This window comes from Acomys minous, assembly GCF_964271855.1.
Source record: "Acomys minous genome assembly, chromosome: 15".
In the NCBI taxonomy this organism is placed as follows: domain Eukaryota; kingdom Metazoa; phylum Chordata; class Mammalia; order Rodentia; family Muridae; genus Acomys; species Acomys minous.
The window spans coordinates 13,961,444-13,977,359 of NC_140497.1; the positions used below are offsets into that span (position 1 = coordinate 13,961,444).

At 42.1% G+C, this 15,916-nt stretch overlaps 1 protein-coding gene across 4 annotated transcripts in view; it reads left to right on the forward strand.

Annotated features, from left to right (window-relative positions):
- Positions 1 to 6,510, forward strand: part of KAT6A (lysine acetyltransferase 6A) — an 83,096-nt gene extending 76,586 nt beyond the window's left edge. For all 4 annotated transcript variants that reach the window (XM_084760457.1, XM_084760460.1, XM_084760459.1 and 1 more), the window contains one exon: positions 1,253 to 6,510. In XM_084760457.1, coding sequence (XP_084616583.1) covers positions 1,253 to 3,912 — 2,660 coding nt within the window. In that variant the 3' untranslated portion in view covers positions 3,913 to 6,510. The remainder of the gene's footprint in view (positions 1 to 1,252) is intronic.
- Positions 6,511 to 15,916: the final 9,406 nt, after the last annotated feature.

The following is a 15,916-nucleotide window of genomic DNA, read 5'->3' on the forward strand; positions in this document are numbered from 1 at the left end:
AAATCCTTGTGGGGTGTGCTCGTGTGTGTGTATGTAAATGTAAGTGTGTGTGTATGTGTATATGTATGTGTGTCTGGCTTTGAAGCCTATGCTGGCCTCAAATTTGTGACCCATTTGCCTTAGCCTCCTAAGTATTGAAATTCACACAATACCCAGCACATTTTTTTTCTTATTTTTAAGGCTTACTATATGACACCTGTTGTTTTGTGTTGGTTGGTTGGTTGGTGGGTGGGTTTGTTTTGTTTTGTTTTGAATCAGGGTCTCTCTGTGTAGCCTGGGCTGTCCTGGCCTCAGACTCACAGAGATCCGCCTGCCTCTGCCTCCTGAGTGCTGGGATTAAAGAGGCATACGCCACCACACCTGGCTGATACCTGTTTTAATGTAATGACCATTAAAATCTTTGCTTTATAAATGATGATCCAGAGTTTTACTCTTGCTATATATTGCTATGTTTTGATTTTTGGTGTGAATTGAGGCTTGGTGCTCTTTCTTGAATCACTGTATGTCACACTGGTATCTCACCTGTAAGGCCTTATTACCCTGACAGTTTTTCTCATACAACATTGCCTTTGTGGACTTCCCAGATACACCACAAACGTACCTTTGGTCCCCCTTCCTTAATGTTCATAGCCTTTAAAAATTAATAGAAATGGAGAATGCGTTTTTTAATGCCACTGAACTCTACTTTAAAATTATTAAAGTTTTATGTTATATATGTTTTACCACAATTTAGAAAAAGCAGTGCCAGTGCTGAATTTATTTCCTCTGAGTATAATGGGCACTTAGACCTTTTCTTGTTTAGGACCACATGTCAGTGCTTGCTTAAGACTAAGTGCCTTGCAGTTGTTCCCGTATGAACATACTGACTAACAGTTATTCACAGGGGATAGCTCAATTGTGGTCTACCAGAATTGGTTTATGGTCTGACTTTATGTAATGATTTTGTGGAAACTAAGACAAAAACAAAACCAAAGAGGTAGCAGAACAGCAGACAGACGAAGCTGATGTGTGACTGAATTGACGCTCTTGCTGCTCATTGCGTGCATCTTCATAGAGTTTGGTCTCAGGTGCTTTTAAGTAGTAGTAGGTGGTAGAATCATGTTGCCCAGGACTATTTCATTGTGCTGCCCCAGTTCATTGTGTAACTTTATGTGTCATTAATTAGGTCATTCCTTAGATTATTATGTTGGACATGTTGGTCTCAGAGAAATACTGTCTTGTAACCTGTCTTTACTATTTCTTTTCTGTCCAGACACTCCTGTCCTAAAGCCAGTATCTCTTTTGCGAAAATGTGATGTGAACAGTGCTTCACTTGAGCCAGATACCTCTACACCTATGAAAAAGAAAAAGGGATGGCCCAAAGGCAAGAGCCGAAAACCTATCCACTGGAAGAAAAGACCTGGGCGAAAACCAGGATTTAAATTGAACCAGGATATCATAGCTGTTTCTACACAAGAATGCATAGTTGAGCCTGTGGTCCCCATTAAGCCTGGACGTAAACCCAGAACTCAAGAGAGTGAAGAAATCGTTGAGATAAAGGAGGATTTGCCCTTGCTGGAAGAAAGGAAGGAGGACCTGCAAACAGAACCAGATGAGGAGGCTGAGGAGGAGGAAGATACAACTGGCAGTGACATCAGAGCCATGTCCCCATTGGACAGCAGCAACAGTCCTGACGCAGAACCAAAAGAACCTGAGGCAGAAGAGGAAGATGAGAAGCCTTTGGATGAGCAGAGGCAATCAGAGGAAGAGCCCCAAGAGCTGGAAGGACAGGAGCAAGAGGAAGAAGATGAAGTGACTGCAGAGGCAAACCAGAATGAAGACCATGATGCTGATGATGAGGATGACGGCCACCTGGACTCCCTAAAGACAAAAGAGCCTGAGGAGCAGCCAGCTAGAGAAGACCGCAAGGAGGAGCCTGGCATTCAGGAATCTTTTTTAGATACAAACATGCAGGACAGTAGGGAGGATATAAAGGATAAAGATGAAACTGAACTGGACTCTGAAGAGGAACAGCCTTCCCATGAGGCATCTGTGGTATCAGAGACCATGCCAGGGTCTGAGGAGGACCATGAGGAAGATTCAAACACTAAGGAAGAATTAATTGAGCTAAAGGAGGAGGAAGAGATCCCACACAGTGAGCTGGACCTGGAAACTGTACAGGCAGTGCAATCTTTGACTCAAGAAGAAGGCAGTGAGCATGAAGGAGCCTACCAGGACTGTGAGGAAACTCTTGCAGCCTGCCAGACTCTTCAGAGTTACACCCACACCGACGAGGACCCGCAGATGTCAATGGTTGAAGACTGTCATGCTTCAGAGCATAATAGCCCGATATCCTCCATTCCATCTCATCCCAGCCAGTCAGTCCGCTCAGTCAGCAGCCCCAGTGTGCCTGCCCTGGAGAGCGGCTACACACAGATCAGCCCAGAGCAAGGGTCCCTGTCCGCACCCTCTATGCAGAACATGGAGACCAGCCCCATGATGGACGTGCCTTCCGTATCCGACCACTCCCAGCAGGTGGTCGACAGCGGCTTCAGCGACCTGGGCAGCATCGAGAGCACCACAGAGAACTACGAGAACCCGAGCAGCTACGACTCCACCATGGGCGGCAGCATCTGTGGGAATAACTCCTCCCAGAGCAGCTGCTCCTATGGGGGCTTGGCCTCTTCAAGCAGCCTCACCCAGAACAGTTGCGTTGTTACTCAGCAAATGGCAAACATGGGCAACAGCTGCAGCATGCTGCAGCAGAGCAGTGTCCAACCTGCTACCAACTGCAATATCAAGTCACCTCAGACCTGTGTGGTGGAAAGGCCTCCCAGTAACCAGCAGCCACCGCCACCGCCACCACCACCGCCACCACCACAGCAACAGCAGCAGCAGCAGCAGCAACAACAACAGCAACCGGCACCTCAGCCTCCCCCACCACAGCCACAGCAGCAGCAGCAGCCCCCTCCACCACAGCAGCAGCCCCAGCCCCCACCACCGCCACAGCAGCAGCCCCCTCTGTCGCAGTGTAGCATGAACAACAGCTTTGCTGCTGCTCCGATGATTATGGAGATACCAGAGTCTGGAAGCACTGGGAACATCAGTATCTACGAGAGGATTCCAGGGGATTTTGGTGCTGGCAGCTACTCTCAACCATCAGCCACCTTCAGCCTCGCCAAGTTGCAGCAGCTGACTAACACCATTATGGACCCTCATGCCATGCCTTACAGTCATTCTCCGGCTGTGACTTCCTATGCAACCAGTGTTTCTCTGTCTAATACGGGACTGGCTCAGCTAGCTCCATCTCATCCCTTAGCTGGGACTCCTCAAGCACAAGCCACCATGACTCCACCCCCAAATTTGGCATCTACTACTATGAACCTCACGTCACCTCTGCTACAGTGCAACATGTCTGCCACTAACATTGGCATTCCTCACACTCAGAGGTTGCAAGGGCAGATGCCAGTTAAGGGGCATATTTCTATCCGCTCCAAGTCTGCACCTTTGCCCTCTGCGACTGCACACCAACAACAGCTCTATGGCCGCAGCCCTCCAGCAGTTGCCATGCAGGCTGGCCCTCGTGCATTGGCTGTGCAGCGTGGCATGAACATGGGGGTTAATTTAATGCCCACTCCAGCCTATAATGTCAATTCCATGAATATGAACACCTTGAATGCCATGAACAGTTATCGGATGACACAGCCCATGATGAACAGCAGTTACCATAGTAACCCTGCCTACATGAACCAGACAGCACAGTATCCTATGCAGATGCAGATGGGAATGATGGGGAGCCAGGCCTATACCCAGCAGCCTATGCAGCCAAACCCTCATGGAAACATGATGTACACTGGCCCCTCCCATCACAGCTACATGAATGCTGCTGGCGTGCCCAAGCAGTCACTTAATGGACCTTACATGAGAAGATGAGTGAGATGAACTTGCAGTAAAAGCTTAAATATATATAAATAAAGGAACTTTTTATACTGACAAACCAGAGAAAAAAATGGACCTTTTTTCCAGTTAAAATATTACTGTAGAGTTAGAGGAATTTTTCTTTGGTTTATTATTATTATTATTATTACTGTTTTTTTGTTTTGTTTTTAGAAAACCTGATCTCTTTTTGGGGGTTCAACTTTGTTTTGGGTTTTTGTTTTCTTCACAATCTTGAACATTTTACAGTAGAACTCATCTAAAAATGGATTTGGGTAGGGGAAACATGCACAAAATCTTCTCATAATTAAAAGGAGCCTTACTTTCTTTATACACCACATGGACAGAATTTATGTAAACGTGAATTTATTTTATTTTAAAATGTGTGTTTCCCCTCAACTGTCTGCAGCTCCCAATGTTGTCATTTTTAAATGTTATATATACATCTCAAGGGTCAGCCAGACCCTTTCCTCCAAACCCAGCCTTTCGTTTCCCACTTCATTCCAGCAGGAGGCACTTAGGGGAGACTGGGATGGAGACATGGAGAGCAACCCAGGCTCCTTAAACTTAATGTTATTATTATTAATAATAAAGTGAGGCAGGAAATGCTTCTCCTTGTAAAATCCCTTCCCTCCTTCCCTACACACACACACACCTCTGGAAACCTTTCCCCAGGAGTGTTTCTAGGTAGAAGTCATTGAAATACCTGTTTTTCTTGAATCAAGTGTAATATAATTCTTTTTTTAATATTCCCACTCAGCACTCAGAGACACAAAAATACTGTAAGTCTCACCTAACAGCAGAATCTCAGAGGAAAGCTGTTTGCAATCCTTCTCCAGCCTCTGGAGGTCACAGATGGTCAGCTAACAATCAGAAAGGGGAAATGAACCTCTTGGTTTTTACCACCTGGTGAATCAGCCATAACATGCACACTCCACTCACCTCTTGTTTAGTATGTACTTGGAAATGTGGACTAAGGTCTTGTGCTTGCACCTTTGACTCTGGCAACCCTCAGAGCAAGCCCCTGTGATTTGCCTGTCACAAATACTTCATTCATAGTTTCCACGAAGGACTGTAGTATCAGTGATTTAGAAAACACCTGGTGCACAGTGAGTCAGAAGGGAGATGATGGTGTGACTCTTGTAGCTGCCCAAGTGATGCATACCTCTCGTTTTCATTGTGTCTTGAGATCCTGAATTCATCCCCATGAGCCAGTGTGCACTAGCCCCTCTCCTGTGAGGACGAGCAAGGAGAGACCCACCACCAGCATAGTAGGGCACATCTGGTAGCAGGGCTTCAGGAGGCTCGTGTTATTTCACTAGTTCACCAGTTCTCTTCCTACTTGCTCCAGGGATAGGTTAAAAAAATTATATATATAATTATAATTATATATATTATATATTCCATCATTAGAAGATGGAAACTATTATACCACTTGGTATGTGCAGTCAGATATCCACAAGGAGGACACAGTGCTTAAAGAAACACCTGTAAGCACGAAGTCTCTCCTGTATTTGTACATTTTATAGAGATACATTTTTAAAGTACTAATTAGGCATTACATTTTTTCAAATGCACAGGTTTGTTGGGCTTTTTTATAGACCTTAATTGGCTTTCTCAATTAAGTGTGTTAGATAGAAAAGCAGAATTCCACACTGTACCGCTGTTGACTCTGAGCATGTGCAAGGCTACGTAGGACCCAGTTTCTCTGTATATACTGTCCAGTTCCCAGTCATCTGTAGAATGTGCACCGTGCTGCCCTCTCCCACACCTTCAGCTATGTCACTGCTTCCTGGATGGGACGGGGCAGGGATGGGGGGAGGGAAGGGAGGTCTCTTTGGGAGGAGGGTGGGTCAAGGCAGAAGGAGAAGCTGTTGAAATGAGGGCCGTGAATTCACTTTCTGTTGGTTTGCAGTTGTGTTTGGGTTTTTTGTTTTGTTTTATTTTTAAATTCAATCAGGCAGCTCCCTTTTCCACAAGCCTCTTTGTGACTGTAGAACTATTGTAGAAAAATAATGTTCTTTTCTATATTATAAAAGAAATTATCCAACACGGTAATATTGGTACCTGTCATTTTTTCACTTCTGTTTTAAGAAAAAAAATGTATTTTTAGCAAGATAACTTGGGTAATCTTCTAAAAAAGAAATTTAAAAACTCACTTGTTAGTGACTTTGATGCCTTTTAAAATAAGAGCTTTTTCATTTCATTCCATCTTTAAAATTTTTTATCTTTGTTGTAGAATATTAAAAACTATTTTAAGAAAGATAAAATTTCTCTTTAAAGAGATCTCTAGAGTGTGTGAATAGAGCTCCAGATGCCTCTAAAAGCCGCATGTACAAACTAAGTCTATTCCTGTCTGTTTATATTTGCTTTTCCTGTTTTGTAACCTCTTTGTACTTTGTTCCTGGTGACTTGTAAGCTGAGGGGAGGGGTACCTAGACGCCTTTGTATTTCTCCATGTCATGCGCTCCTGGCCAGGTAGCCTCCCTTCCTCTCCTTGTATGTAATATCTTTTCCCCCCTTTCTAGCAAGTACTTTCAAAAGAACTCTGTACATTTTAACATAAAAAAATAAATTATGTTGAGCCATTTTGGATGTCTGTCTTGCATGTGGAATTTTTCTCCTAACCGGTTCAGACTCTCCGGGATTGTTGCTCCACACGGGGACTTTCCTTCCTTCCTCCCCTTCTTGGTGCGGTGCAGTGACAGACTGCACATCTTTTGCTTTGAAATTACAGTGTTCATTTATGTGAATGTTTAAGTACCAACAAAAACTGGCGCATGGGCTTGTTTTTCAGGCAAGGTCGCACTAGGGAAGGCTAGCTACCTAGAACTTGCTACAGACCAGGTAGGTGGCCTTGAAACAGATCCTCTGCCTCCTGCCTTGAGTGCTAGGATCAAAGGGATGCTGGAGTCTTACTTTCCCCTTTTCTAAAGGAAATACAGTAATGATTTTGATTTTTTTTTTTTTTTGAGAAATCCATTTGAAAAACCTAAAGGGGACACAATTTACTTACACAAAAAAGAAAGCACACTTGTAGTAACAAATATGCAATTTTGTATAAATTACCACTTTATAGTTACATAATACTTTCTACTTATGATTAGTTGTTTATCTTAAAAGATCCATTTCAGAAACAGCCAAACATGTAATTCAGTCTCTTAAGTTTGAAGTGATTTTTATCTCAAGAACCAATCCGACCCACTCGAGGGCACTTCTGCTGCTTTAGTGTTCTTTTAAATTTTCATACAAGTATTTACTGTACATTAAACATATCCCTCTGTCTCTCCCCCCCCCCATCCTGTCCCTCCTTGTTGCCATAAACAGTATCGGTGTTTGTGTCATATATGCATGCGTGATTTTATGTGTATAGAACCTGGGAACCACAAAACACACGCAGGACTTTTAAAGGAAAGCATTATCTCCTTCTGTCCCTGGGTTGTAGTCCAGAAAGAGCTGCTCTGCTCTGTGGGAGCGTGTGCACTGTTACTGCACGTAACCTTTCATCACTTACTATTTTGGATATAACACAGTCCGGAAAATGAGACTTAGCTGTGGGTGATTGGCCTTTCTTTCCCGATGTGGGAGCATGAGTTAGGAAGGGTTTAAGTGGCCATCTCGCCATACGTGCCATGGCAACGTCAAATTAGCAGTTAAGGAAGTACACACGGGTTATAGCAGGCACTTGGTCTAAGTCCGGCGCTAGTGAAATGAAACAGCGTGGTTTTGTCACCTCCAGGTGATAGATCCCTTCCTTGACTTGATTTGCAGTCTGTACCTACACCGCACCATTCTTTGTGGGTGTCAAAGCCTGCTGCTTGCCTTTGCTACTGCAAAGTACTGATTTTCAGTCCAACATAAAGTAATTCTGACTTTTTTTTTATGATTTTTTTTTTTTTAAGACAGGGTTTCTCTGTATAACAGTCCTAGATGTCCTGGCCTTGACCTCACAAAGATCTACCTGCCTCTGCCTCCTGAATGCTGGGATTAAAGGTGTGCTGGTGCAACACACCCAGCTTAGTAAATCTGATTTTTCTGTAAAGGAGATAGTGACACCATAAGATATAAACATTCTTGACACCTCTCACTATCTCACACTTAAATATATTTTAAAGTAGGCTTGTTATAGCCAGGTTATGAGTGGACTTTACATAGAGAGGTGCTCCAGACAGCAGATGTGGGAAGAAAGTGGTATTGGTGGATGCTGCTGCTGAGGGTCCTGACCTTCACTGTCATGTGACCAATCACTAGCATGCCAAGAGTCATATTCCTTTAAAATAGGCATCCCAGTAGGACCCCACTTCCTTTGTAGCTTGGTAACAACTGTTTTCTCTTGAATCCCAGAGTTTTGTGAGGATCACAGTATAGTCCATTAAATGAGAGTTATTTGAGGTACTCCCTAAGTACAGTTTCGTCAAGTCAGTTCCTTTTTTTCCACATGTATTTTAATCCTATTCAAGATGTGGGTCATTGGTGATGACTAGATGAAGAAATCATAAGTAGGAACAACAAAAACAACTGCTCTGGGCAGAACCAAGTATGTGGGACTTGAATTGGAAAAGCAGTGGGTTTCAGGGAATCCTGAAACAGGTCTGTAAACGAAATGTTTAGAATGACACTTTTCGTGTTGGCAAATGTGTAGGATTTGTGAGCATCCAGTTAGAAGCAGACAGTCCCCAGAGCAAGCCCCACCCTTTGTATTAGCATCTTTCTGTTAAGGGCCGGGCTTATGTAAGGCGCTGTAGTTATATAATGTAGCACGGCCTGTGGATGGTAGTTCATAGCTTCTTTTTCCAGAGTGGCAGGTACAAATTGGGGCTTAATGGAAATTCCTCACTGTCTTAATAAGGAGTCTAAATAGTGGTGTACATATTACGTAAAGCTTCAGAAAGGTGTCAGCTTGATTTTATACCCGAAATAGGAAAAGCCCAGGGGTATGATGAGCTTTTATTTCAGATACTTTAAAATACAAACAAGTAGCCGTAGTGGATTGTTTCCCTGTGGCCAGTATGAAGATACATTCTGAGTAAACATGCATTTTTGGTATTTCAAGGAAAAGCACTAACATTTAACTATGCTAAATAGACACACCCAATGCTAGATGTTAGACTCTGTCCTCTGGAAAGATAGTAAGTGCAGCCAGCCGCCTTTAGTTTTCTCTGCCTGCTCTTAGAGTGTGCACAGCAGCCAGCTGCAGTGTTGGTGCGTTTGTCTGGAATTTTTATTAATATGCACTGAAAAATTTACAGCTGTTCAATGTTGGAAGGCAAGCCTCTCACATTTAGCCTTCAAGAGCCTTTTAAACCGACGGAGGCATTGCCCATCCATAAACAAGTCATAATTGCTCAATTGACCTGTTATGGAAGTAAAAGTCGCTGAGTGCTGCATGCACCCTTGTAGCCCAGTGCTGGAGGAAGAGGACAAGTGGACAAGACGACCCCAGGTCACAGGCATTCAAAAGCAACACTGATATACATAAGAAATAATCCTGGCAATATCTTTGCTGTATAGATCTCCTAGCTGCCTAAAGTGACCACACTTGCCATCTCTCTTCTCTGAACTGGAGCCAGAACCTGAAAGAAGGATGTCAGCACATGTGGAGTGCATAAGCCTAAGGCCAGTAAGTTAGTAAAGCTGTTCTAACGTTAGCTAGAGCCAATCAGGTGCGATATTTAAGAGCTTGCTCTTTGTTAGTCTCCTTGTGTGGAATGGTTTTTTACTAGGAAACAGAATTACACAGTCTTATAAAGAGGGACTCTGTTCCTATATGTCTTTCTTTTAAAAAAAAAAAAAGTTCTTTTTTTGATTGAGACAGGGTCTCACAATGAAGCTCTGGCTGTCCTGGAAATCACTATGTATACCAGGCTGGCCTAGAACTCACAGAGAGTATCCTACCTGTGTCTTAAGTGCTGGGATGAAAGACATGTGCCACCATGTCTAGCTTCTTTTTAATTTTTTAATCTTTATGTGTGTGGGTCTTTTTCCTACACATGTACTTGCACGTCACAGGCATGCAGTGTCTATGAAGGCCTTAAGAGGGTAGAGTTACAGATGGTTGTGAGCCACTGTGTGGGTGGGTGCTAGGAACCAAACCTGAGTCCTCTGGAAGAGCAGTCAGGATTCTTAACCTCTGAGCCATCTCGCCAGCACTGTCCCCTCCGTGACTTTCTTAATTAAGCCTTTTCTACTGCAAATAAAGAAGAGTCCAAATCATATATAGCCATGTAGACGTGTATAAAGTGAGTATCTGTGAAAACAAATTAGGCTTTAAAACAACAGCAGCCCTTGGTGGCACACACCTTTAATCCTAGCACTCAGGAGGCAGAGGCAGCAAATCGCTGTGAGTTCGAGGCCAGTCTGGTCTACAGAGTGAGTCCAGGACAGCCAAGGCTACACAGAGAAACCCTGTCTCAAAAAACCAACCAACCAACAAACAAAACCAAAACACAAGAGCAGCCTAGAAGTTCTCCACCCTGACTTGAAAAAACCCATTTTCATCCTATCCTTCCCTACCAAAGGTAATTGCCATACCTTTATATAGTACATATAAGTACATATTCACTATTTTATGTTCTGTGCATTCTTAGTTACTACAGTTTTGTTTGATTTTACTGTTTTTGAATTCTATAGAATTACTATGTACATTTTGCACTTGGTATCCCTCAACTCGTACAAGATTTAAGGTGCTTGGTGCCTCTGTAGTTCACTACTTTCATTGTACAATATCTTATCACATGAATACACAAAAATGTATAAATGTACATATCTAAAGTTAACAAATATTCAAGTTCTTTCCAGTTAGGTTATTACAAATTATACTGTTCTATTTAATCCTACATGGCTCCTGTGGTCCACATTTGTAGACATTACAAGTGTGTTTCCAAAAGCTTCAAACACCCAGTAAACACTTGACATCCTCAGCCTCCTTCTTCCAGCAGTTAGTGTTTAATGCTAAGTGGCCTTTGAATGCTCCCAGGACTGTGTTTGCTTCCTGAGGTCCCAGCACCCCCTTGGAGTCACCCCTTGTCTCAATTATTAGCCACTCAGGCTGTATGGACTCAGAAGTGCGAGAGACCTACTTAGCCCACAGTCCACAAAGCTAAGTGTGTCGAACTCCTGGTGTGCAAAGGAGAAACTCCCATAGGGAAGACAGAACTGGCTTAAAACTTTCCAATTTTAATTGACAACCCATACTGGCAAACTTTCCTATTCTAAGACTATTTTGTATTTCTCTGTAATTTCTAAGGGCATCATTGTTTGGTTTACATAGCTAAATCTTTGACATAATTTAGCTCATGATATATGACTAGGGAGCAAGTTTAATTTTTCCCACACGTATCCACAATTCCCACAACATTTACTCATTCTTCACTGTGAATCATGTCTGTATGTACCTTAGTCTACTTCTGGACAATTGAATCTGACATTGGCCTGTATGTGTATCTTGCCTTAATGGCTGCTCTTAAATAAAGCTTCATGCTACATCAAATAGGACCTTCTACCTTTTTTTCTTCAGTGTGATGGATTCTTCTAGGCTTTCCATACATACGTGACTTTTTAATAATTAGCTTTTCAACCTGTTAAACAGTCCCATTGACATTTTATTGTGGTTACAGATTTTACACATGTTTACAATTTGTTGACATTTTAACAGTGTTGGTTCGTCCACTCATTGAGCACGTGACATTTAAGATGTCTTTAATGTTTATCACTCTTTTTTGTTGATTTCTGTGTGGAATCTCTGAGTCTTATCTTTTGTGGGTTAGACCTTACTTAGCTCAGGGATTAAAAAGAAGAAGTGGTGGGGACAAGAATAAAATTACCTCCATCAGATTGGCCGGTGGGTGTGCCTCTGGGGAATTTTCTTGATTGCTAATTGAAGTAGGAAAGCCTAGCCTACTGTGGACCACGGTGCCACGTCTAGGCAGGTGGAGCTGGGCTGTAGAAGAAGCAGCGTTCCTCCGTGGTCTCGGCTTCAGTTCCTTCCTTGGCTTCCCTTGGTGATGGGCTGAAACCTGTAAGCCAAGGAAACCCTTTCCTCCCAAGGTTGGTTTTGGTCAGGGTTTTATCACAACATCGGAGCCCAAGCTAGAATGCATGCAGCCATATATAATTAAGTACAAGATGATAGATAACCTCACATATTGGTAGAAGATGAATGAAGCTCAAGTATTTCTTACATCATATTGACTAATTTTAGCTGTTGAGAATTTTAAAAGGCATGTTGTAAGTTTCTAGGGTAAATGGGTAAAATAATGAACACAGACAACAGACAGAGTACCTAATTTCCAAGTAATGGGGAAATAAAATGATAAAATATAAGTATTAAATCTAAAATAAAGTATAAGAGGCCAAGTAAGTAGTTGAAAATTCATAATAAACATAGATATAAATATATCAATCATTAAATTATTTGTAAATGAACTAGAAAGTCGATAGAAAAGATATAAATAACTTGGGAAAGAAACCATACAAAAATAATAGATTCTTTTTGAAACTAAGACAATAGGTGCCTAGTCTTACTACACAGCCTGTTACGCTATGGCTGGCTGATCTCCACTGAGGCTGGCCCTTTTCTGTAGAGAAATGGAGGAATGGATGCAGGGGGGGGGGGTGAGGAGGTGGTAGGGAGGAGAGAGGAAACTGGTTCAGTTGTAAAATAAATAAACAAGAAAGAAAAGAAAATAATAAAAACTTAAGAAAACTCCAAAATGTTAAGAGTAACAAAACCATCCGAGAAGATTACTAATGAAGGAATTCAACACAGCTGTGTTAATATGAGACACATAGCACTTAAGGCAAAGAAACATTATTAAGATAGAGCTACTAGCTGGGCGTGGTGGCGCAAATGTTTAATCCCAGCACTCGGGAGGCAGAAGCAGACCGATTGCTGTGAGTTCAAGGCCAGTGTGGTCTACAAAGTGAGTCTAGGACAGCCAAGGCTACACAGAGAAACCCTGTCTTGAAGGGGGAAAAAAAAGAGCTACTGGCAAAACAAACAAACGAAATGAAAAACCACAAAATAAAGTAGCTCTGAAATTTGTCAAGTCTTTGTATTATTTTCTTTGTTTCTGTTTCATTGGTTTGACCACTGGTTTGTATTATTTCTTGCTGTTGACTGGATTTGGATTTGGTTTGTTCTTGTTTTTCAAATTTTTTTTAGTTGTATCTTTAACCCACTTATTTGTGCTTTCTCTCTCATTAGTGTAGGCACTTAGAGCTATTAATTTTCCTCATAGGATGGCTTTCAATGTGTCCCAGAGGTTTTGTTGTGATGTGTTTTCCTTTTCATTTAGTTACAGGAGTTTAAATTTTTTTCTTTCTTGATTTCTTCTTTGATCCAGTCATTTTTAAGTAACATGTTGCCTAATCTCCGTGGGTTTGTGTATTTACTAGAGGTGTTTTTGCTGCCAGTTTTAAGTGATATTGCATTGTGGTCACATCAGATAGAAGAGGGATTTCAATCATTTTGAATTTGTAAATATTTGTTTTGTGTCCCAGGATGTGTGGTCTGTTTTAGAAAAGCTCCTATGTGCTGCTGAATAGAGTGTGTGTGGTGTTTGGATAGACTAATCTGGAGATGCCTGCTAAATCCACTTGATGTATAATGTCAATTAATTCTGACATTTCTATGCTCATTTTTTTTTTTTGTTCAGATGACCTGTCTACTGGAGCAAGTAGAAGTCACCTACTATTGATGGATTGATGTTGGTTGTGTCTTCAGTTCCAGTAGTAGGACTTTTTATGTAATTAGTGTAATTAGGTATCCCTGAGTTTGGCGCATATATGTTTAGGGTAGTGACAACTTGGTTCACTGTCCCCTTGATCAGAATGAAGTACCTTTCTTTGTCTCTTGTGATGAGTTCTAGTTTGGCATATATTTGGTCAACCTTAGGATGCTGACACCTGCTTGCTGGCCCCATTTAACTGGAGTACCATTGTCCATCCTTTTTCTTTAAGATGGTGTCTGCCTTTAAAACTAACTTGTGTTTCTTGCAGGCAGAAGATAGCGGTTTTGTATCTTCATCTATTCAGTTGATCATTATCTTTTGGTTGGAGAATTGATGTCAGTGGTGTTTATAGTTACTACTTAAGTACATGTGTTGGTTGTGGGCATTGTTGTTGGGTTTGGTGGTGGTGTTTGTGATGTCAGCGGTGCTCTGTGTTTAATTCCACTGTGTTTCTGACGTGCTCGTTTCTTTAGCCCCAAATACTGCTTCCTGTATTTTTCTTAGGTTTGGTTTGCTTATTGGATGTAAGTATTTTAGGCTGCTTATGTCATTGTAAATTTTTCCTTTTCTTTGAAGTCTTTGTCTTGTACTTCAGCTAAATTGCTTTTCTCAGGGCCTCTTGCTGTAGGGTTGCCTGCTGCAGGAGGAGGCATGTTGTCTTGCCTGTCCATGCTGTGACCTGTGCCGAGATCTACGCATATGGAGCTGTAGTGTTGGAGATGTTGGGTAGACATCTGCTCTCATCTTCGTCGGGAGTCGTCCCGGGCTTTGGCTGTTCTTGCCCACTCTGGATTGCAGGTAAGTGTGAGTCCCTGGTAGAGAGTGCTTCTTCAGGTCAGTGGGCGACACAAAAGAATGGGGATTGACTAGGAGCAAAGGCTGGGAGGGTCAGTGAGAGCTAAAGGGACCCTGGGTTGTGCTTTGTTGTGTTGGAAGAGGCCGTCTAACTTTTCTCCTATGGTCTTATTTGATTTTACGCTTAGTCCTATAATCCATTTGGAATTGATTTTTTGAGAATGGTGTAAGGTCTGTGTCTCTATCTCTCTCCCCTTCCTTTCTCTTTCCTTTTTCTCCTTATTCTTTCTCTTCTCTATTTATTTTTATTTTTTTTTGCTTATGATGTCAAGCTGTCTCAGATTTGTTGAAAAACTACCTTTGCTCCTTTGTCAAATGCCGGTTCTATTAAATTAGTTACTGATACACTGTTATTGAGTAAGTTGCGTGTATGTCAATTACTCAAAAGCCTTGAACATTTCTGGGTTCTCAGTGATATACCTGTTTATTTTGCCAATGCTGTCTTAATCACCGTTACTCTATGGTAAGCCTAGAATTAGGTAGAACTGGTCATTTAACTTTGTTCTTCAGTGCTGAGTTGGTGATTCTGGGCCATTCTCAGGTAAACTTCAGAATCAGTTTGTTCATACACCAGAAATTAGCCTGAGAACTTTTATTCAGATCATACTGAACCTATAGATAAGGCTCGGAAGAAACAACATCTTAGCAGTGTTGGGTCTGTCTGTCTGTGAGCCTGGAATAGCTTTACGTTTATTTGGTTTTCCTTGATTTCATTCATCTAGTTTTCTGGGATCCTGTAAATGTCTTGTTAGGTTTGTACATGAGTTCTTTGGTTTGAGTGTGCTAATATAAACAGTAATATGGTTTTAGTTTTTAAATTTTACTAATTTCATTCTTTAAAACTTTCATTAATGTAGACAACTCTAGCCATCCTCCTCACCCGCCTCTCTTTCCTCCCTCCCACCCCATAATCCTCTTTCTTCCCACAAAGTCTCCATCCCATTTTTCTGCCTATTCTCGTTTCACTTTGTGACCTGTGGGCTTGACCAGCAGTGCCGTCTGGCCTGGATATGGAGTGGAGGTAGCTTCCTATGGGTACATCACTAAAGACAATGGCTTTCTTGTCCCAGTAGCCCTTGACTGGCATTAGCTCTCCTAGATGGCGGTCACAAGCCCTTTCCTCAACTGTGACGGAATGTTTAGGAAGGGGCTCGGTCTTGCTCGGCCCTTTGCAGGCAACTGCAACTGTTCTGAGTTCATGGGTGCCATGGTGGTGTGTCTCAAGATTCAAATTCTACTTGTGGAAATTGAAGAGTCTTTTTTAGGTATGTTATATCAGTTGTGATACAGAATAGCTGAGAACACGAAGTAGGGAAACAGCTAAGTGGGTAAAAGTGCTTGCTGTGAGAGCTAGAGAGCCTGAGCTTAAATCCTTGATACCCACGGAACATCAGGCATGGCTGCATGCATCTGTA